Raw genomic sequence first — 21,601 nt, 5'->3', positions numbered from 1 at the left:
GTCCATTTTGTGCAGCAGTGTTGATTGTATCTACAAAAAAGGCTTCTTCAAGTTGTGACCCGTCGGTTGCGCCAAATTTGGGTATCTCCGGAGGAAATTTACGAAATCGCTTTTACCAAGTTTTACCAGCCCTCGGACTCCACGACGTAAGCAATTATTAGCATGATCCACCGTCGGATGCGGCTATACCTGGCCACCATATAAGGGTTCTGTGGTACGGTTACTCAACAACGATGTTTTCCAACGTACCTCCAGGAATATCATTCCTCATCAAACGATTCCCCCAGCTTATTCTTCCTCCTATAGTTGTTTTCACAGCATTATCAACATATCGTTCCTACGTTGACCGCAACGTGCCATCGGGATGGCTCTTGTACATGCTCTCATATCCGCTGGCCTTGTCTGTTGGCATTGCGTATTCAGCAATTTTGAAGCGTGTGGTAGCAGCTCGTATGGGAGCAGCTCTGCTACCGGAGCCTCCTTTCATGGAGGACCCCACACCTGGCGGGCTGTTATTCCTCTACGGGATAATGAAAGAGTCCAAAGATGGTTACATAGGTATGGTTGGCTCAACCCTTTAGCATCTGAAGACGAAATCTCAATCGTTCTTCTAGGTCAGGCAGTGACAAATCGACTTCGTTCGACTGGGCCTACGTTCAATTTGAGGATATTCTTTGAGGATCGGGTATGTGCTCGTATCGCATTCTGACATTCTTTGCTTAACGCTATAATGGATAGCTTGTCACGTCAGAACCTAGTCATATAAAGGTCAACTCATCAGCTAACCTATCGTGCTTTTCTCAATATCATTGCAGTCCCTTTTAGCCACTCAGTTCGAGGATTTCGAGAAGGGTGGGTCGTCCAGCCAAACCTATGACGATAGCTTATTGGTTTATGATACGCATAGGTCAAGATACTCTCACAACTTTGAACTCACTATTGGGAACGGGGGTGTTCGCCAACGATGGTACTTGTAGATCTCTTCCAATTGTATGGTGCTTTGGTGTTAACATATTTTGATATCGATTCTAGGGGACCTTTGGAAGTATGTCCAATGTTCTTCCAAAATTGATCTTTCCTTCACAAATCCGCAGGTTTCATCGTAGCATCACCCGCCCATTTTTCAGTCGTGACAGAATCACCGACTTTGATATCTTTGATCGGCATGCCGACGAAGCGATTCGTAAAATGAAGGCGCGTTTTAAGGAAGGATATGCTGCCGACTTTCAGGTACGTCAACTCCTCCAACACCGTGTCGGTTATCCTTTCCTTTCCAGCTTTCCGGTGGAGTTTGATCTAATCTGACTGATTACTTTCAGGACGTCGTATCCCGGTTCACGATTGATTCTGCGACCGAGTTTTTGTTTGGGCATGATATTGGCACACTATCTGATCCTCTTCCGTACCCGTTCTTCCATCCCTCGCATTCGGTCTCTAACGACTCCGCATCTCCATTTACACAGACTTTCAGCGCTCGCTTCTCACGTTCGTTCAACGAAGCTCAAACAGCTACGGCCGTTCGTATTCGCTTTGGTGATATGTGGCCATTGAGAGAGATTTGGAAGGACATTCCAAAGGAGATGATGAAGGTTGTGCACGGGTTCTTGGATCCTATCATACAGCAAGGTGTTCAAAGATCAAAGTTGACTCAAGAGAGTAAAGCCGCTGCGCTAGAGATGGGGCAAGAAGAGGGCGAAACAGTGTTGGACCATTTGATCAAGCATACTGATGGTAAGCACCTGAGCTTATCCCCACGTTCTTCTCCGCGAATTCAGAGTCAACAATTTGACAGACCCTATCATCTTGCGCGACGAAATAATGAACCTCGCTGTGGCCGGTCGAGACACGGTAAAATTTCGCGAAACTTTCTGTAAAATGCATGACTCATGGCGTATATCCGATACTTAGACCGCAAGTTTACTAACTTTCACCGCCTACATGCTGTCTCAACACCCTGAGATTCTACGCAAGCTCCGCAGCGAAATACTGGCTATTGTTGGACCAAACAGGCGACCCACATACGATGATTTCAGAGATATGAAGTATCTTCGAGCTGTCTTGAACGGTGAGGGGACCGTACTACAAGTCACTGGCTTCTAATTCTGAATCTTGACCCAGAGACGCTGAGATTATATCCTCCTGTGTAAGCGAGAGTTAAGGAAAATTTTCGTGTACTCATGAACCCTTTTCCGTCTCAGGCCGTTCAATATGAGGTAGTCGCTCTCTCATTCTTCCCGTCTGGTTTATCTCTTATGTATGATCCATCAGACAATCGAATAAACACACGACGTTGCCACCTATCAACCCAGGTGACAAGCCATTTTTTATCCCTGCTGGGACTAGGTAGGTAACCATTAAATAACATCGTGCTTTGCTCATACCAGGCACCATGACCACAGGTGTATCTATAGTGTGTTCGTCATGCAACGTCGTACCGACTTGTGGGGTCCAGATGGTACGCATCCTCCCGGAATAGTATTCTATGCATCATATTTTAGTCCTTACACGACCTTCCGCAGCTCTGAAATTTGATCCAGACCGCTTCCTGGATGAGAGGGTCCACAAGTACCTCACTCCAAACCCCTTTATCTTTCTCCCATTCAATGCTGGACCACGTATCTGTTTAGGACAACAGGCAAGTGTGCACTCTTACTTTTCACCTCATCTCTCAGAATTGTAAATCCTATCTAGTTTGCATACAACGAAACCTCGTTCTTCCTTGTCCGACTTCTGCAAAACTTCTCGGATATTGAGCTTTCAGAAACAAGCCAACCTCCGGATTCTCGCCCTCCTGCTAGCTGGAAGAAGGAAGGAGAGATCAAGGCAATTGAAAAGGTGAAACTCAAGACACATCTGACAATGTATGTCGCGGTGAGTCAGTCAACTTCTTCTGAGGATTTTAGTTCTGATAGTAAGCGATGATCTTCAGGAGGGATTGTGGCTGAAGATGGGCGAGGCTTGCGCTGTCGAAGATGTTTGAAAGCTTCGATTTTTACGTGACCTGATAGTATGGCATCACGTAATGCTGATAAGACTCGAAAATCTTTTTTTTCCATGAACAAAACCATTCACTGGATTGTACTAAGGCTCCGGTGGTTTTCAGCCCGAATCAAGCTATATTGTGAAATGTTTTCTATAAACTTACGGAATCAATCACTCGGAAATTTCACTACCGGTACTGCTGGGACAGTATTACTCCATCATCGACAGATTCATGAGCTTGAAAGTAAATTGATGGGTGTAACACAGACTCAATATTCGATCCTCATCGAGACCTTAATGGCTGCGTCAGATCCCCGTTTATCTTTTCAATCGGAAGGGTGGATTTCACCTGTGACCGGTTGCGGGATTCCATCCAACAAATTTCAGCTGCCAGAACTCGAATATTCGGGCATTTGCTCTCGGGCGCTTGGTTGTCGTACTCTCGGAGAAGCTGGAGTTTCAAGGACATAAGATTTCTATACATTGGACATGCGTTTCGGACGACCTCTGGTGAGGGTTCCTGACGGTCTTAGCCAGGCTTTTTTCACATATAAGAAGGCGCGAATACTGATCTTTGACCCGCCTCGTGTTCCGCTGCCATATTTGAGGCACTCTATTTTTCCAGCCTCTCGCTACACTAGTGCCTCATCCGCTGCCACCATGATACCTCCTGGCCCAGCACTAATCTTTCGTCTAGTCTTGCCCCAAATCCTGTTTGTGTTTTGTGTCTATGCAATTAAAACCGCAATCGAAAACCAAGGTCATACATTCCCAACATCCACCAGATGGCTGCTTTACGTCGGTGCATTCTTTGCACGACCCCTTTGGATGCTATTTCTTGCCAGACCGTATATGAATATCCTTAACGCGCGCAGAGCGGCTGCAAAAGGTGCAGTCCTGCCCCCATTGGTCGAAGAAAGTAGCTCGGAAGTGCTAGCTTCTGTTATGCGAAGTTTTGGTAATGGATATATCGGTAAGCTCAAGTTCGTCTATCACTTACCCGTACCCATCTCGACCGTTGATCCTATACGGTTTAAAGGAGAGGCGTATCTTGAATGGGCACAAAAATATGGCAACACTTACATGTATCAAGCCTACACTGAAACTCGGGTAGATTGATCATTCTAGTGGTCTATGAAATCAGCTCACCCATGTCCGCCCCAGGTTATGACCTTAGAGCCTGAACACATCAAAGTATGAATTTCGCTTTGATCAACTCGCGTGTTTGTACGCTGACTACCCCTTTCCTTGTGTAGGCGATTCTTGCCACTCAATTCAATAATTTTGAAAAAGGTTCGTTCCTTGTTCAGGTCGTTTGATATAAGATTCACGAACATGGTTGTAGGTCTTGTTAATTATCAACAGCTGAAATCTCTTCTCGGTTCAGGAGTATTCAATTCGGATGGTAAATACTTTCATATGACTTCAAAGAACGGCACCGTTGACTGTGAAATAATAACAGGTGACATGTGGAAGTAGGTTCGTCGATTGACTTTAGTTGCTCAGTACTGATGATGTTGCTCGATGTTGGAACTAGATTTCACAGAAATATGACTCGCCCTTTCTTCAGCAAGACCAGAATCAGTGATTTCGATATATTCGAACGTCATGCGGACAATACTATATCTGCTATGAAGCAACGTCTGGCACAAGGATATCCTATAGAGTTTCAGGTAATCTCACGTTAAACTATCATGTAGTATCTCAGAAGCTTGACCGCACTTTAGGATGCGATTGGACGCTTTACTCTCGATTCTGCAACTGAATTTCTCTTCGGAAAAGATGTCGGATCCCTTGGTGCTGGACTTCCATATCCGAAAGGCGCGCCCATTATCCAAAAAGACTCATCGACCTTCAATCACCCGTCTAATGTTTTTGTTCGTGCATTTACCCAAGGACAGGACCAAGCTGCCCTACGCGGAAGGCGGGGAGATATGTGGCCTTTGGCCGAATTTTGGTCAGACAAAGTCAAGGCTCAGCGGGCACACGTGGATAATTTTACAAACCCAATTCTCCAAGAGAGGAGAAATGAGCAATTAGCAAGGGGTACGACAAGTCGAAGTAAAGAGAGCGACGAAGACGGGGAAGGCGAAACGTTCCTCGACCATCTAATTCGCTCTACAGACGGTATGTTGCATTGTCCATGGAACTTCTGAAATCAGACCGAATTCTTCCTAGACGATCAGATTATCAGAGACGAACTTGTGAATATATTGGTTGCCGGAAGGGACACTGTAAGACCCGACATATGCCAGCTCCAAGTTCTTCCTTGCTGAACAACGTACAGACTGCTTCTTTGTTGACATTTGCGATTTATGTCTTGACTGAAAGACCAGAACTTACAGAAAGGTTGAGGAAGGAGATTCTAGAGTTCGTTGGGTCTAATGCTCGCCCCACATACAAGAATATTGCGGATATGAAATATCTTCGAGCGTTCCTAAATGGTTTGACATTCAGAGCTTGGAAGTCTCATATACTTATGAAGTTCAATCCAGAAACTCTTCGCCTTTACCCCGCAGTACCCTTCAATTCCAGGTTGGCTTTGTTAAAACTCAAGAATTAGACCGATTCTGTAACTGATTTTCGTATCGCAGATATTCCAAAACATCTATCGTTCTTCCTGCGAAAAACGGTCAACCGCCTTTATACATACCCGCAGGTGTCAAGTAAACATTCATCTTACTTTCCTTGTGAATTCGCATTGATTTTCGTTGTCCCGCGACTAAGATGCGTTTACAGTGTATTCCTGATGCATCGCCGAGAGGACTTGTGGGGTCCTGATTGTGAGCGCATACTTTTACAAGCGTCAATCCAAGGCTAACCTTGTTTAGCGCTGGAATTCGATCCCGACCGTTTCATTGATGATAGAGCACAACGATATCTGATTCCAAATCCTTTCATATTCGCTGCATTCAATGCTGGGCCGAGAATATGTATCGGTCAACAGGTCGGTGTCATCGACTATACTCCACGCTGGTTCCATGATTGCTAACTCCCTCGGGCTTAGTTTGCCTATAACGAAGCATCGTACTTTCTCATCAGATTTCTGCAGTCCTTCATTGGCTTTCAGGTGGATTGGGCTGTCCAACCGGAGTCTTCAAGACCTCCTGCAGAATGGGAACCCCTTCCTGGAACAACGAAAGGTAGAGAGAAGGTAAAGCTCTCCTCGCATTTGACGATGGTGGTGAAGGTATATTGTTTCTTTTTTTGTTTTGCGCCGAGATTATCTGTTTTTTGCTGACGAGGTTCATCATTCAGGATGGCTTATGGGTCAAGATGCAGGAACGAGAACTTAAAGTATGAGTCCACATACTTGTGCTTCTTTCCGGTAATCGGGATAAAATCACGACCGGTTAAAATCCGCGTTCTTCCCACCGTACAGTAAGGATATATAAATTTAAGGCTTTGTTATAACAACGCTTGGAAAAGTCCTACGTCGTTTTTTGAGCGAAGAATAACCAACTGAATCAATGACAATCCCTCCAGGACTGAGTTTCCTCTTTCGCCTCGTCCTCCCTCGAATCTTGTCCTCGATTGCAGTATTTGGGGCTCTAACTGTCCTTAGCGGACAGCGACCTGCATTTTCCGCTTACTCTACGTGGATCTATCTCATCTGCGCGATCTTCGTCCACCCAGTGCTCTTTTTAGTTCAGACACACACCTTGTAACGTAGATATAATTGATAATCAACTGGCAATACCAGTTTTTTAGGTTTTTTGATTTCACTGGCTATAGTAAGTGGTTGTAAAATCAAATTTTAGTGGCAACGACAGTGAGACTACAGTAACTAACACACTGCAATGTGAAGGCGCGCTCCGGTTGGGGCTAGCTATGCTAGCCCCAACATAACGGAGTGGGTCTGAACATTGCCACACAATCAGCACACTTCGTTAGGGGTTAGGTGCCGCCGAAGGCGGCTTGCGCGAAGCGCAGTTAGGGGTTAGGTGCGCCGCAGGCGCTTGCAGATATTTAAAGCATCAAATGAAGCTTTAGAGTGCCTGCCGACGACTCCCCGGTTCGGGGGACCCCCTGAGCGTAGCGAGGGAGGGGAGGGGAGCGGAGTGCAGGCCTGATATTTGATGCACAGAGTAGGATAATTACCAATAATGAGGCAGGTTTCTTGTGTGCATATGGTGCAAGTGGTTTCAGCATCAGCATTGTTGTTGTCCTTTCTACCTAGAGTTCTTGGGTTCAATTCCTGCTGGGGTTGTTCATTCTTTTTGACATTATTGATTGCCATTATCTCGTAATATTCTTCTAAATCGGGACACATCATGTAATACTGTTCCGAATATGGACGTATCTTGTGTCCAATGACCCTGTCAGTGATTATTTACAATATAACCACTGACTATAGCCAGTGAAATCAAAAAACCTTAAAAACTGGCAGTGCCAGTGTATTATTTACAATATCTGTGTTATGGGCTCAGACACAGTGTGCCGAAGTTTTAGGCAACCGCAGAGCGGCTGTACTGGGTGCCATACAACCTCCAGCGGTTCAAGGAAGCAGTTACGAGCTACGGTCTGCAATCATTGAAAGTTTTAGTCACGGATACACGGGTATGTCAGTAACTTGAGGATCATGTGAATGTTGAACTCACTATTGCACCTTTCAGGTGATTGTTACTTCGAATGGATGAACCAGTACGGATACACCTTCAGATTGAAGATATACGGGGAAACCCGTGTACGATCCCTCATTTTGATATATTGGGTTACTCACAGACTGAATTTCTCAGCTCATGACGGTGGAGCCTGAGCACATCAAGGTAACGCGATCTTCAGGCACAATATCAGTTTATTTGGCTGACGACGCCATGTATAGGCATTTCTAGCTACCCAATTCGAGAACTTCGAGAAAGGTGGAGATTCTTAACCTCTTGATGAAGGAGGAATTCATTCTCATCGAACTAGGCCCTGTTACTTTTGATCAACTTCACTCTCTGTTAGGATTAGGTGTATTCAATTCTGACGGTAATGATCTCCTCTCAATCCCCGACGCTACCACAACTGATAAATCTAACAGGAGAAAGATGGAAGTAAGCGTAACCCATTCAGTGCTTGTTGTTCGCTAGCCTCATCATGTTCCCTTTTGCATAGGACTCATCGAAACATGACTCGTCCTTTCTTCAGTAGGAACAGAATCAGCGATTTTGATAACTTTGAACGTCACACAGAGAACACCATCTCTACCATTAAGGCTCGTCTAACTCAAGGTTACCCCATTGACTTCCAGGTTCGCAAAGACACAACTCCACTGCGTAAATATCGATTCGTCTGATGCTCCTCTTCATTAAGGACGTTGTGGCTCGTTTCACGCTCGACTCCGCAACCGAATTCTTATTTGGGAAGGATGTCGGGTCGCTCGGAGCCAACTTGCCTTACCCAGAAAGTTCACCCCTGGCGAACGATCCCTCCATCTTGAACCATCCTTCCAATGTTTTTGTCCGTGCTTTCATGCAAGGTCAAATTCACACAGCATTTCGAGCTAGATTTGGAATGCTGTGGCCTTTGAAGGAGATTTGGTCAGACAAGGTGTCACCGTACCGGCAACAAGTCGATGAATTTGTGAATCCGATCCTCGAAGAGAGGAGACAACATCTTGCAGCGGAGAAGCCCAGCGATGATGATAACGAGGGAGAGACGTTCTTGGACCATCTGATCAAACATACCGCAGGTCCGAGCAGAGTTCCCTTTGTCGAAGTGAATGCTGACGCTGTTAATGTCCGATCCAGACAATCAAGTCATCAAGGATGAACTCGTAAATATACTCGTCGCTGGACGTGATACGGTCTGATTTCTGTTGCCAGTAATCCGAATATCTTGAACTAAACAATAGACGCACATACAGACTGCTTCCCTCTTGACCTTTTGTATCTACGTCTTAACTGAACGACCTGACATCACGGAAAGACTAAGACTCGAAGTCCTGGAGAAAGTGGGGCCTAATGCTCGCCCCACATACAAAATCATCTCTGAGATGAAGTTCCTACGTGCTTTCATTAATGGTACGTAAGTCTTTTTCATTTGAAGAATTTACTCATGTCATCAATTCGTAGAAACTCTTCGGCTGTACCCAGCAGTCCCATTCGACGGAAGGTAGCCGGCTGCAAAATTTATTCTTCTTCGATGAATAGTAACGTTGACCGTTCTTGTTGCAGAACGACTAGAAGTCCCGTTGTTCTTCCACAGACAGAAACCCAACCGGCGTATTACATTCCCGCTGGCGTGAAGTAAATTCTCATCGTGTCTCACCACAAATTTATCTGATTTTCGTGTACAACTCAAGGTGCTTGTACAGTGTCTTTCTGATGCATCGTCGAGCCGACCTTTGGGGCCCAGATGGTTTGTGCATCAAAAGTTATGCCGGTGCCTACGATATGTTCTAAAGTACGCCTGTCTATCAGTGCTAGAATTCGACCCCGATCGTTTCCTCGATGAACGATTGCACAAGTACTTGACACCCAATCCTTTCATATTCCTCCCGTTCAATGCAGGCCCACGCATTTGCCTCGGTCAACAGGTGAGCTTAGTTGTCGATCTTGTAAACTACAACGGCTGATGTGTCTTTTCAGTTTGCGTACAACGAAACATCATACTTTCTGATCAAGTTCCTGCAAGCCTTCACCGATTTTCAGATCGCCTGGGACGTACAACCTGAATCATCCAAGCCTCCTGCCAGTTGGAAACCTGCGCCGGGAACGACTAAGGGGCTTGACAAGGTTTTGCATGCAACACATCTAACGATGAACGTCAAGGTCAGTGATCAACTTTTAGGAGAGAATTGGAAATGAACTCTAATGGATACATGACAACAGAAGGCACTGTGGGTGAGGATGAAGGACGCAAACTTAGCATGAGTAGTTCGACGAATGTAAATGGATGTCTTTGTCCACCAATACCATGTATATTATCATCATGCGTTAGATTAGGTTAGATTGTACTGCTCATCGATTGGTAACGGTATTTTTTTCTGGTACCGGTCTTCTTCGCTCCATGTATCCATTCTCCAAATTTGAGATCACCTTCATTCTGTTCGATGCTTATTGCCTCGACCTTGCTTCATGGATATCATTTCTCGAAAATTATCTCCATTTGAGTTTAGTTTCACGTGATTTCTTTGCTCCTCTACTTTTACTTCAACTCGGGATAATATCTCTGCTGTTGTGCCACCCAATGGAAACCATTATCCACACATTACAACGCCACAATCATAGCGCTATTATTCTCAGTTTGTTTCAATTCTGTCCTCCATAATGCGCTCAATATTCTTTTCATCAAATGAAAAGAACTTATCGGACCGGGATTTGTTCTTGTGTCTTTTCAGCCTCGAGGCAGAACTTCCAAACCTGGTTGCCGACCTCGTTGCCTGAAGGCGTCTAACAGAACATATAACACGTTGGAATCGCGCGCGCAGTCTCTATCAAGCTAAAGGTTCATTATCCTCCTTTTCCGCAACATTCGTAACTCTTTGGTCCCCTCTCATATTTACGGGTCGATAACGCTCTTACAAGATGTCTAGTCATTCCCCACAGCGCCAGCGCAAGCATCCTGTTACACCTGGTAAGTTTTTATACAATGATCCATGGAACATCTGTTGGGAAACAGGTCAAGTCAATACACTTGCGCATGCCGCTTGAACCCACGGTTATCTTCCATAGATTCCTTCGAGCCTTGAGGGAAGTGTCTCGCTAATTTCGTTTTTGTTTTTTTTGTCTTATAGGTTCATTACACAATATTCCCGGACGAGAAAATTCTCCCTCCCCGTTTCGAGACAGACAGCGTACTTTGAAGGCCCAATCACTTCCCCTAGTACCAACCGCTGCACAAATTTTTGCTGTTAGTCAACAGTCTTATCCTGGACAACAATCCAGCCCAACATCTTCCAATTCTTCTCGTCGATCTCCACCGATGCAGGGTTCTCAAGTGCAGCGATTGCTGCCTACACCCCCTCATCCTAATCCACCAAGCCTTCAGGAACTCAGCAGTGAGCCCCGGATGAGTCCCGGTGCTTCCCCTCCCATTCATCAGCCGAATAACGTCACGCATTATCCCCGTCCCATGAATCGTGTGCCACCTCCTCAGTTTCTGTCCAACTTGCACGATCTTGAACAGAACTGGCAAATGACTGATGAGCTGATGGCAGAGATTGAGCGGGCGGATCTGCAACAGGCACAAGGATTGGCTGCTGCCGCCCACATCTATCCCTCTTATCCAGTTGGATCTGGTTACAACGCCACAAATGTGAAAACTGATAGTTCTCTGAGGGATCCCGGTGTGGAACGAGTTCGGGCTGCAGAAAAGTCGAGCCCCAAAGCAGTAGATGGACAACTTGGTCGACGTCCCTCGGTTCGAGAAAGTCGAGAGAGCCCAAAGGCACGCGATCGTCCCTCGTTTTCCCCTAACCAATCACAAACTCCCGAACGACGGAAATCGCCGCCGTACATCACTCCTCTTGGGTCACCCGGGGAGCAATACAATCAATACCATCACGAACCCGCTTCTGTTGCTCGCAGACCCGCGCATGATAGCCGACCAAATCTTACATTGGCTACGCAGACGCCTCCACTGCAAGCGATTAGTGCACGAACACCAGACAAATCCTTACCTTTACAGGAAGAACCTGAGGAAGAAGTCCCAGTAGCTATCAAAGCGGAGGTGAATGGTCGAGAACATTCTCGCTACATGCACCAGATACACCAGCAACGCGAACCAGAACTTGGGTCTCCTACGCCTTCATCGGATCTCAATCCCGAAGGATCTTATATCCAGGATGGCCGGAGTAGCCGTGCTGCCATTCGACCAGAAGATGAAGATACTCTCTATGAAAAAAGTGACAAACAGGAGAGTTCGAACGATGGCAGTGGCACTCCTCGTTCTCCATCGGCCGGGATTCCTACTGCAGAAAACACAGAGCAAAATCGATTTCGGCCCGCTCAACAAACTCAACCTAGGGGAGCTGTTCCTGCCCCGCATAGAGGTCGCGGTCGAAATGGATCCACTGATCAACTCGGTTTACGAGGACTGGATACCTCGTTATTCGAGCAAGTGGAGCAGGCTCGCACCTCCGAGATGCCGCCTCAGTATGCAGAAGCTCCTAAACCGATACCCAGGCCTGATCCTATACAAGAGTCTTATGCTCATTATTATGCTCAACATATGCATCCTGATGATTTTCAGGGCCTTATGGATGACCCAACATCTGCATATATTCAGGCGTACCTACGTTCGCCTCGACCAGATGCTCCCATTCCACCAACACCCCATAGCCAGACGTCCCCTCCTTCACCATCTCCAATGCTGTCCGGACGATATGAAAACCCAAAGGATTCGTATCCTCCCTTCAGTCCAGTTGCTCCTGCCGGTTCACCTTATCCATATCCTTTCACACATGTTCGTAGGAATATGAGCTACTCTGGTCACTCGCAAACGAACTCCAATCTTGGTTTAAACCCTGCGGTAATCCAAGAGCAATTCGTCAAGCAATTCCAGATGTACGCCCAGAATCATTCTGGCAATATAACAGACTCAACTCTTTCGCCCTCCTCGACGCCTTACCCGCCCACATACAATCCGTGGGCGTACTGGCACACACAACGTCTCATGGGAGGGCAAATTCCGGATACCGTGACAAGACAGTCGAGTCCAAGCCACGAGCCCATCCCGCTCCCTCCTCATCCCCCAATGGTCAGTTTACGAAGGAAATCCGATTCGTCAAATTTACGTGCGTATCGTCCTGCTCCAAAAGCCAATCGAAAACCCCCTCCGCGCGTGGATAGTACACAGCCGCGAGAGACCAGTCCTGAACCTTCAACTTCTGGCGAAGAGACCGCAGGAGAGGACACACGCTTCGCCGTTTCCGAGGAAGGTAACTGGGTAAACGGAACTACTTCGGCGATTCCGATCCCGATTCCGATTCCTATTCCTATTGTTGATGATACTGCGTCGGCTGAGTGGGTTGACGAAGATGAGGAAGAAGATGAAGAGGATTTGTTGGAATTAGAATATCATCCTACATACGTGAATAATGTCGAGAAACGTCGACGTCGTTGGGAGACCAAGTGGGATGCTTTGTTGCAAGCTGTGAGTGAAAATTTTGTTAAATCCAGTTCAAAAGGGCACTTTCTTTCGAAGTGGGTTCAATTTAGGCAATTCTGACCCTGTTTGTTGGCAGTTCCAAGCTCTAGATCGGCAAACCGACGCCACTATGATTCTGTTGGCTGCTCCGTCCCACTCAACGAAGCTCCATCTCGTCACCTCTCGTTCGATCCGGCGGCTGCCTGCTATTGGACATTCACAGGCTCTGAAGGGTGTACGTGCCGGGTTCCGGCAGGTCGCTGCTCAACGAAGAACGTCGCGTTCGCATAAGGCCTCATTGGTGGACCGATTCCTCAATGCGTCGAGCGGAAGTGGCGATGGATCTGACGGGAGTTCAGAATCGAATAAGGAGGATATGAAGCGGGTACTGGAGGCTGCGCTTGGAAGTTTGAATGTTATGAGGAACATGTACGAACAACGGGAAGCTAGGTGGGTTGAAGAAATGCGGAGGATGAGTGAGGACCGAGAACGAGTCGAGTTTTTGCTAAAGCAGGTGCTTGGAGATGGACATCCTGTCGCCGAGTCTACACGCCCATAGGTTTTATGTATTTATGCACGTATGTCTGCATCCTATCTTTTTTCACCACACATTATGTGTACACAAAAAACCTATGCCTATGCCTTACAAGTTATGTGGACGTATTTCTACATTTACCGTTGTTATAACATACGTTGTACAAACAAGAATTTACTTCAGTATGCGTTTTCTTTTGAGTTTCTTTTGAATATTGGCACTTTTCGTTGAAGCCACGACAAGGACGACAAATCTAGAAATGGAGGTGTATCAACCTCGAGTGTAGTCAATGGAACATCATGTTCGATACGAAAATCAACCACATCACAAAGAACTTTATAGAGTACACCCCGCACTCTGAGAGTGTGGATACCAGGGAACATCTTATGCCATTTGAGGGCATTTGTAATGTGCTGAACATTATACAGCTCGAGCACCTCTAGCTTTGGAAATGCCGAAATGAAATGTGTTGGAGGGAGTTCCGTTTCTTGTACATATCCTACTTCGACATTCTGCAAAGACAATCTCTTCACAGCAGGATAACGTGGATCGGCGCCCGTCATGGAAGTTAATAAACCATCCCAAAATGCGACATCCACATTTGAGATGGAGAGCTCTTGAAGAGTTGTTGTAGGAAGGTGCTGAAAGAGACGGACCACGTCAGCTGAATTATAGCCAGATATGTTCGACAACGAAAGGACTGTCAGGAGGGCGGTGTACTCTGATAGATAAGAACGCGTCGGTAGATTGCGTAGTACTATCCCAGTAAGAGAGAGAGCACGCAGACGTGTCGGAAGGGGGGGTGCCTCAACGTCTAGGCCTGGTCTGTCCAGCATGTCCATTCCTGGAGCATAATCCAAACTAAGAACTTCCAACTGTTCCATATAAGTCGGGGACGGCATCCGTAACCGAACTCCGAGCAGGGCTAAATGTTTGAGTTTGTGGGTCTGACTGAGTTCAAGGTATAAGGGTGATACAAGCAGTTGGTGATGTCGACCATGGAGTTCATGAAAGCCGAGTATGATCAACTCCAATCGTTGTAGTATCGGTGCCTGCCGGCCACCGAAATTTCCACATATCTGGGTAAAGAGGTCCTCGTTCACCGCGATACGCAAGGCTTCCCAGCGGGAAGCGCACGACATAATTTCTAGTAAGATATCCCAGCAATTCTTCTTCTGTGATGCAGTCAAAGGCTGGTTATATTCCAATATGATGCTCAAGGGAAGGCCCTTGGTACGAGCTATGAGTTCTTTGACCATATTCCGCTGAGAATCACGGAAATGAAATATCCGAATATTTGTCCAAATAAAAGGGAGCTCAAGAGCTATATCCCTCCATCTCTGCGAGACCTGCGAAACTGTGAAGGCAGCAATGGGTCTTCTGGATATCTTTACTTCGAGTTGATGACGATCCTCAGAAACTAGGAAACCGAAGATACAATGGAAAATCTCGTGGGGTAATTGGTATATGGCTACCTCGTCGTAAGAATTAGCCATTAGTCCAGGCTTTGGTGTGCAGAGTTGGAGCAAAGATAGGAAAAGATGGAGGGCTTCCGAGACTTGAGCTTGATCGTCGCTGTTGGCAATTGCGGAACCGGGCCGTTCCGGTTCCGCTCCGTACTTTATCTTGATCGTTGGTTCATAACGGTTCTGGCTTGTTTTCATACCATCACCTCGTTCTCTCCTGCTGTCACGAACACAGCCAAAAAATCACACAATGTCCTCAACTGGCGATGCACCTGTACCTCCGCCTCAACCTTCTCTTCAACCCAACGCCCTTTCACCCAACGGCGCATCTACTAACGGTTTACCTTCTTCAGTCTTCACTCTACCACAGACCGCTCAACTTGAAGCTCTTTATACAATCATTCGAGATAAAGATACTTCTCGTGGAGACTTTTTGTTCTATTCAGACCGCATCATCCGATTGTTGGTCGAGGAAGGTTTGAATCATCTCCCTGTGGTACAGAAAAGCGTAATCACGCCAACTGTAAGTTCGCTGCTTCCATTTATTTACATGCACTGGGGGAGAAAAGCCCGCGCTGGGTGCAATCCAGTGGTGTGTCAGATACTAATAGAGTGTTAACTAAGTCTTATTTAGGGGTCTACTTACGATGGTGTTGGCTTCGAGGGAAAGATATGTGGAGTGTCGATCCTACGAGCTGGGGAGGTGAATTTTCTTCCCTTCAAGGAGTTTACATCTTCAAAATTCTAACCGACACACGTTTTTCTCGCCAGGCCATGGAAGCGGGCTTACGCGAAGTCTGTCGTAGTGTTCGTATCGGAAAGATCCTAATTCAAAGGGTATGCTGATATATACATTTATTATCCATGTGCTATAGCCCATACATCTTTTTTTCCATTCATCCAGGACGAGGAGACCATGCAGCCAAAGCTCTTCTACTCAAAATTTCCTCAAGACATCGCTAAGCGCTACGTGTTGCTTCTCGATCCCATGTTAGGTATGTTACGCGACTTGTGTTCTTTTTCTATGTGACCGATTTCGGAGGTAGCAACTGGTGGTTCAGCTATCAAAGCAGTCGACGTACTCATGGAAAATGGTGTCCCAGAGGACCGTATCATCTTTATTAACCTTGTACGTCGTACCTCTTCAGACACATCTAGTCACATACAACTTAATCCAAAATAGATCTCTTCTCCTGAAGGGCTGAAAACATTCTCTGGAAAATTCCCTCGTCTCAAGGTCATCACAGGATGGATTGATCAGGGTTTGAACGAGAAAGCCTATATTATCCCTGGTCTGGGTGATTTCGGCGAACGTAGGTACTGCGAGTGAACAATCAAAACGGACTGCCAGCTCTTGGAGAATCTCATTTATTATAGCAGTATCGCGAGTTGCAACATCCTGGTACTTAATCTACTCAATATGGGAATCATCAGCACAGAGCTCATAATTTGCATGTCTACTATAATCATTTCAATCCCCAAGTAGTTTAAACCTACATACAGTCCTTGTATTCACATTGAGATATTACAGTTCCCTTGCATGTTTCGTCTACTGTTCAAAGCTCACCCTCGACGTGACCAGCGTAATTATCATCTACAACAAGGGTTTCTGCACCTGATTGACTAGGGAAATACCTATTGAGCCACGTCCGCATCGCCTTGTTGAATCGTCGAGGGTTTTCCAGATGTACCCAGTGAGCACCGGAGAGTAGCTGGTTTGACGGGAGGGTCGCGTTAGAAACGCGGCGCAGATAGAAAACCAATCCACCCACCTCTGTGGTTAAATTCGGCAAGAAATCTTCGGAATGGAGCAGTCGACTGGCTAAAACCCAATCCGCCACTGGATCCTACGCGTCAAAATGTTCCCGAAATTGTCAGTTGAAGAGTCAGATGATAGTAAACGGGGACGGACGTCAGTAGGTAAAATAGCCAAAACAGGCTGAGGGATGGTGTGATTTCCTTGTTCATGAGCAAATTTCCATGAAGCGTATCGGTTCTAATTAATTCGTCAAGGGAAGTGATTAGCGTAGATTGACTTTGACGTTAACGTGCAGACACTCACTTCATCCGTGTAAAATTGAAGAGCTGAGGAATGTATGAAATTAGAAGACATGAAACCAGGGCAGAAAGCGTACTATTTTTGAAGCCCTGTAATTGATACTGCTCAACGAAGTAATCTTCCTCCTCAGGAGTGAAGAAGGGGACTGGCGGAATCTAAAATCAAAATGAACTTCTTCGCCGTACATGATAAGATGTAGTCGGTAGAGACATACCTCCTCTACATGGCCCCAGGCGTCCAGAAACGAGTAGGGACTTGTCAAATAGTCATCTGGAGGGGGGCTGTCCTTGGTTCGAAGTGTCGCGCGCACTGTGCGGCGCATATCCTTGTTGAGCTCTTCGACAGCTTCCGCTGTCTTTCCATCAAAGAAAAGTTGATATGTGAGTTTGGGTATCGCGGATGTTAGGTGTTTGATAGGGACATATGCGCCTGCGGAGGGTATATACTGAGTTCAAGAGAAGGGAAGATTCTAGACTTTAGCAAGCTGTAGATCTTATGCGCCAAAGAGGAAGACACGTACGGGAACGACGGCGCCTATTACGCCCGTGATGATGTCCGGACGAGATCGCGCTGCCTCATAGCAAATTGCTGTGCCCCAGTCGTGTCTGTAAAGAAGATCATGCATCAGCCGATTGAGCGAGAACGAAGAGAGAGAGTTGAACGAACCCAACACAGACAACCGATTCCACTTTGGTATCCTTAATAATACACTGCAAGTCTCCGACGAGGTCGTACAACGTTCCCGAGCCCTTCACATCATCAGGATGTGTTGAAGGACCAAAGCCACGCAGGTCCGGGATGATCAGATGGTAGTCGTGCTATGCGAGTTTCAATTCGCGACCCGACAAATACCAATCCATTCTTACTTTGAACTCTTGTATTTGATTGCTCCAGGTGCTCCATAAACTTGGCCAGCCATGCAGCATAACCAGAGTCGTGTTGGCGGATGGGTTGATGTCGACGTAGCCTATTATGATCATTAGCGGAGACCAGTGATCAAATGTTGAGGAACTCGCTCAAGGTAATATCAACGAGCTGATTGTTAGCATCCCGCTTCACTGCTTTGCAGTTTGTTGTGCGTTTGGCGTAGTCCCTGGGGTTGAATGGCGAGTCCGAGGAATTTGCGGAGATTGTCTGGAAATATTTAGAAACGAGAGCCAACGAGAGAGCGTAGGAGAGACTAGTAGTGACAAGCATAGATTTGTGAAATGAAGGTTAGAATAGGTTGTATATAGATGGATGGATAGTAATGTGTTGGTGGTAGTGGTGTCAGTCAAAAACTTGCTCGAAGCGATAAATTGAATACATGATTCAGTCGAGAAAGATCATATGGAAATATCATGATGCCCCTTTCGATGATCCGGTTCGGTCATCGCTACGGAGACTTCAGCGAGAAAGGTAAAGTCACAAGTGACTTGAGTAAAGAGAGGATAGCGAATATTAGACAAAGCGTAGTACTTCTCCGTACTTCTTTTGGCCCCGCAGCCGACAGTGATTGTCGCTGCTTGATAAATGACCAGCTTCGGTGGCGCTTAAAATGAGACTAACGAACGCCCGAGCCGGACCCGGGCCCGAATCTACACAGTAGAACTTCTGAGATGTGGATGTCAAATGTTTATGGCAAGTAAGGAATGAAAAGCGTCGAACAGTTGCTGATCGAATATGGGCATGATCGTCGTTGGTACTTTGGAATGACTTTGAACCAGATGTGGGGTCCAGACCAGGTCCAGACACTAAGTAGGAAGGTTGGCATGAGAGTGTGTACAATCGGGTCAGTAATTTATGGACGTATAACTGTGACTAGGAGAACAGATAGCATATGCACGAGACTTGCGAACGCAAAAACATTAGGAGAAATTGGACTGTGACTTTAGTACAGAATATTGATGTTATGTATGCAGGGAAAAAACAAAGTGGTCAGCGTATGTAGGTAAACCACTAACGGTTGGTAATGGTTATGCAAGCGTATAATGAATGAGGACAATTGTCTGTTGCACTTACTTCAGAGCAAATAGCTTCAGTCAACGTCATCCAATCCGCCATATGTACCAGTAGGAGGAAAGGTCGGCGGCGGTGAGAACGAGACCGAGAACGAAGGGATCGATCTAGGACTAGAACTGGAGGTAGAACCTAGCTGTGGTGCAGGCGAGTTTGAGCTCGAAGTATTTTTCGATGCAACCCCTTCTCGTTTTTTAGATTGTCGTACAGCCTTCTTCTTGCGCTGCATTTTGGCGAACTCGCTCAATCCCTCAAGTGCATCCAGGACATATTCTTTTGTGGGACGCTCAGCAAGGCTAAGACATCAATCAGTTAAAAGACAGTATATGAGGGCGAAAAGAAGTCGAAGGAGGATAATAATAAGGCCGCCAGATAGGATTGAAAGGACATACCGATTAAGCATTTCTTGAGTTACATCCGCGGTGGAGAGGAATGGCATTTCCTCCGCCATCTTAATATACAGTTTGGACAACAAAGTTTGACCTCCTGTGAATCCTAAAGCAATACTTACCCAACCGTCGAATCGGTCCCTCAACTGTGGCCTAAACTCCTCCCGCAAGTCTTCCAAGTCAGGATCATCAGGATCTAGGTCCAGGTAGCTCATCACGTCATTGTCGTCGCCATCTTCGAGCCCTGGAGGAAAGCCCATCACCATTGCAGCTGCAAATGCCACAGGATGAATGAGAGCCGACGACGGTGTGATCACAGCGTCGACCCAGTTGTTGACTCGGTCAATACGAGGTTGAGAGGCCATCTGAAGTTTGAGGATCCGTCGAAGTTCTGTCTTGTTGGATTCAACTTTCAAGCCACAAAAGGAAGATTGAACGAGGAGTCGGAGGGAATGAACAGTTTCTTGGAGCTCTTTCTCTATGATTTTGATAGCGCGTGATCGGTATTTAGTTTCTTGGATCAACACTATGACGGCTGCCTGGTAAGGTTTCACGTCTTGAGACCGGAGAAGGTGAGAGTGCGTGTCGAGGAGTTTGCTAATTTTCAGCGCCTCGCATTCTATGGCATAGATAGCAAGGGCTGCGGCAAAGGTGGAGGATGAATTCGTTGCAATACGAGATACAGTTTTCATGAGCTCCGCAGTTGTTTTGCCCGGTTGATCACTAACAGCAAGTATAGCGAGATAGAGAGCAGGGGAAGGTTCTAACTCGAACAGGTTACAGAGACGTTCCACTACGAGTTCCCGAACATGAATGCGTTGATCATTGATTGCGGAAGGCCAATGACGAGCATGAAGCTCGCAGGTACATCTACCCCCGTCTTCGTCACAGGAATCTCCAAAATCGTCTTCCTCTGATTCATCGTCTGAGCCCGTTGAGTCCCAAAAGTAATCATCGTCATCATCATCATCATCATAATCGACTGGAATGAATTAGTTGTGGTGGTGAATCCCATGCGAAGCAAGTCACCTTTCTTGCCACCATGTATTATCTTTGTTAAAGACTCCCATCCGAGACTGTCTTCAATATCCACAAGCATCTCTAATATCTTTTTCCTAGCTTGGCGACCACCAGCTGCCAACATTGATACAAAAAGTTCTCTCCAAACCCAGAGTAGCATTCTGTCCATATGCTGGATATTTGGATGTGAGAATCGTTTTATTAGCTTTCCTGAGCTACTTTTGATACTCAGATATACGGGTATGGAGTCCATAGCACATTTGCATCTACAGCTCAACGTCAGCTTATCGTGAAACACTAAAAGAAGTAGATACGTACCCTCCGGTGCAACCTAGTTCGACGATCACCTCACAAACATAAAGCAAGGCTGAATGCGCCAGAGAAAAGAAGACTTTGTGCTCATACACCAGCTTCCATATATCCGCGATCCAGCTAGTCAAGCTTTCAACGATCTCCGACAAGATTTCCACGCGATTGGACTGTTCTTTGAGAAAGGCGCGTTTACTGTCGCGTCGTAAGTCGTTCAAGAGCAAGCGTATCTCTTTCTTCTTGCCCTTCAAATCGAGATTGGGAATATGGCAATATTTAGTCTGTAGTCGAGTGGCCGCGGACACGACTGAAATTCACAACGTCAGATCTTTCGCCGTTATAGATATATACTTGTTCTTTTACTGACCATTCTTCGCCTTCTCTTTCGGTAAAAGTTTCAAAAGTTTACTCAGGTGTTTATCTACCAAAATTTTCTGAGCTTCTGGGGGCAACGAGTCGTAGACTCGTCGTAGTCTGAAAAAGAAACTGAGTAAGTAACTGAAACAAAAGTACTGGGGATCATCGTGTACTTTGAACAAGGTTCGGTGCTCATGTTTAGATGAGAGCAGTAGACCCAAAAGCCTGATTCAATCTGTTTAATGAGTTGTTGTGTTACGGTGGTGGGTAAGAATAGGTAAGAATAGAACCGCTAAGCGCTGAGCGTTGTCGGCCGTGTCGGCTTGTCGGACTTTCTTGGTTTACTTTTGTTTCTCTTTTTTATTACTTCAAACAACTATACTCTCTATCTTTAATCGTAATATCGTAT

The 21,601-nt window shown here is 46.1% G+C and overlaps 9 protein-coding genes across 9 annotated transcripts; 6 read left to right on the top strand and 3 right to left on the bottom strand.

Moving 5' to 3' along the window:
* Nucleotides 1-233: 233 nt before the first annotated feature.
* Nucleotides 234-2,980, top strand: C8R40DRAFT_1169983 (cytochrome P450; the record flags this gene model as incomplete). Its single annotated transcript, XM_046231462.1, has 17 exons — nucleotides 234-558; nucleotides 615-685; nucleotides 739-768; nucleotides 816-852; nucleotides 908-967; nucleotides 1,033-1,045; nucleotides 1,095-1,230; nucleotides 1,320-1,731; nucleotides 1,793-1,848; nucleotides 1,909-2,065; nucleotides 2,119-2,143; nucleotides 2,199-2,213; nucleotides 2,269-2,343; nucleotides 2,400-2,455; nucleotides 2,520-2,641; nucleotides 2,692-2,871; nucleotides 2,930-2,980. 17 exons carry the CDS (start codon nucleotides 234-236, stop codon nucleotides 2,978-2,980), a joined length of 1,821 nt encoding a protein of 606 aa, XP_046086949.1.
* Nucleotides 2,981-3,642: 662 nt separating this feature from the next.
* Nucleotides 3,643-6,285, top strand: C8R40DRAFT_1069067 (cytochrome P450; the record flags this gene model as incomplete). Its single annotated transcript, XM_046226074.1, has 11 exons — nucleotides 3,643-4,092; nucleotides 4,239-4,275; nucleotides 4,328-4,457; nucleotides 4,520-4,655; nucleotides 4,710-5,109; nucleotides 5,328-5,517; nucleotides 5,577-5,648; nucleotides 5,722-5,765; nucleotides 5,814-5,929; nucleotides 6,053-6,136; nucleotides 6,241-6,285. The coding sequence occupies 11 exons, from the start codon at nucleotides 3,643-3,645 to the stop codon at nucleotides 6,283-6,285; spliced, it is 1,704 nt and encodes a 567-aa protein (XP_046086948.1).
* Nucleotides 6,286-6,369: 84 nt separating this feature from the next.
* Nucleotides 6,370-6,811, top strand: C8R40DRAFT_162902 (uncharacterized protein). Its single transcript, XM_046234220.1, has 2 exons — nucleotides 6,370-6,716; nucleotides 6,767-6,811. Exon 1 carries the CDS (start codon nucleotides 6,453-6,455, stop codon nucleotides 6,648-6,650), a length of 198 nt encoding a protein of 65 aa, XP_046086947.1. The 5' UTR covers nucleotides 6,370-6,452; the 3' UTR covers nucleotides 6,651-6,716; nucleotides 6,767-6,811.
* Nucleotides 6,812-7,410: 599 nt separating this feature from the next.
* On the top strand, nucleotides 7,411-10,169 carry C8R40DRAFT_162904 (cytochrome P450). The gene is made up of 15 exons (XM_046234221.1): nucleotides 7,411-7,542; nucleotides 7,599-7,669; nucleotides 7,722-7,751; nucleotides 7,808-7,844; nucleotides 7,897-7,956; nucleotides 8,009-8,021; nucleotides 8,083-8,218; nucleotides 8,281-8,659; nucleotides 8,718-8,773; nucleotides 8,834-8,990; nucleotides 9,042-9,081; nucleotides 9,144-9,215; nucleotides 9,272-9,327; nucleotides 9,390-9,505; nucleotides 9,801-10,169. The coding sequence occupies exons 2-15, from the start codon at nucleotides 7,619-7,621 to the stop codon at nucleotides 9,840-9,842; spliced, it is 1,245 nt and encodes a 414-aa protein (XP_046086946.1). The 5' UTR covers nucleotides 7,411-7,542; nucleotides 7,599-7,618; the 3' UTR covers nucleotides 9,843-10,169.
* Nucleotides 10,170-10,893: 724 nt separating this feature from the next.
* Nucleotides 10,894-13,696, top strand: C8R40DRAFT_1187195 (uncharacterized protein; the record flags this gene model as incomplete). The annotated part of the gene is made up of 2 exons (XM_046233013.1): nucleotides 10,894-13,065; nucleotides 13,157-13,696. The coding sequence occupies 2 exons, from the start codon at nucleotides 10,894-10,896 to the stop codon at nucleotides 13,616-13,618; spliced, it is 2,634 nt and encodes an 877-aa protein (XP_046086945.1). The 3' UTR covers nucleotides 13,619-13,696.
* C8R40DRAFT_162899 (uncharacterized protein) lies at nucleotides 13,632-15,222 on the bottom strand. Its single transcript, XM_046234219.1, has one exon. It carries the CDS (start codon nucleotides 15,088-15,090, stop codon nucleotides 13,774-13,776), a length of 1,317 nt encoding a protein of 438 aa, XP_046086944.1. The 5' UTR covers nucleotides 15,091-15,222; the 3' UTR covers nucleotides 13,632-13,773.
* An 88-nt stretch (nucleotides 15,223-15,310) lies between these two features.
* On the top strand, nucleotides 15,311-16,390 carry C8R40DRAFT_1043614 (PRTase-like protein; the record flags this gene model as incomplete). The annotated part of the gene is made up of 6 exons (XM_046224180.1): nucleotides 15,311-15,583; nucleotides 15,695-15,763; nucleotides 15,832-15,897; nucleotides 15,965-16,055; nucleotides 16,107-16,189; nucleotides 16,244-16,390. The coding sequence occupies 6 exons, from the start codon at nucleotides 15,311-15,313 to the stop codon at nucleotides 16,388-16,390; spliced, it is 729 nt and encodes a 242-aa protein (XP_046086943.1).
* A 117-nt stretch (nucleotides 16,391-16,507) lies between these two features.
* Nucleotides 16,508-18,787, bottom strand: C8R40DRAFT_1101494 (alpha/beta-hydrolase). The gene is made up of 10 exons (XM_046227953.1): nucleotides 18,136-18,787; nucleotides 17,986-18,086; nucleotides 17,786-17,937; nucleotides 17,640-17,724; nucleotides 17,334-17,564; nucleotides 17,196-17,274; nucleotides 17,123-17,145; nucleotides 16,973-17,056; nucleotides 16,833-16,907; nucleotides 16,508-16,772 (listed from the first exon to the last, which is right to left on the bottom strand). The coding sequence occupies exons 1-10, from the start codon at nucleotides 18,314-18,316 to the stop codon at nucleotides 16,617-16,619; spliced, it is 1,167 nt and encodes a 388-aa protein (XP_046086942.1). The 5' UTR covers nucleotides 18,317-18,787; the 3' UTR covers nucleotides 16,508-16,616.
* On the bottom strand, nucleotides 18,788-21,482 carry C8R40DRAFT_1101491 (uncharacterized protein). Its single transcript, XM_046227952.1, has 6 exons — nucleotides 21,366-21,482; nucleotides 21,203-21,309; nucleotides 20,845-21,142; nucleotides 20,536-20,792; nucleotides 19,510-20,488; nucleotides 18,788-19,413 (listed from the first exon to the last, which is right to left on the bottom strand). The coding sequence occupies exons 1-6, from the start codon at nucleotides 21,386-21,388 to the stop codon at nucleotides 19,137-19,139; spliced, it is 1,941 nt and encodes a 646-aa protein (XP_046086941.1). The 5' UTR covers nucleotides 21,389-21,482; the 3' UTR covers nucleotides 18,788-19,136.
* Nucleotides 21,483-21,601: the final 119 nt, after the last annotated feature.

The sequence above is a fragment of the Lentinula edodes genome, assembly GCF_021015755.1.
Source record: "Lentinula edodes strain Le(Bin) 0899 ss11 chromosome Unknown C8R40scaffold_15, whole genome shotgun sequence".
NCBI lineage: Eukaryota > Fungi > Basidiomycota > Agaricomycetes > Agaricales > Omphalotaceae > Lentinula > Lentinula edodes.
Note: the sequence above shows the minus strand (reverse complement) of the source record. Positions and strands in the feature narration are given on the sequence as shown.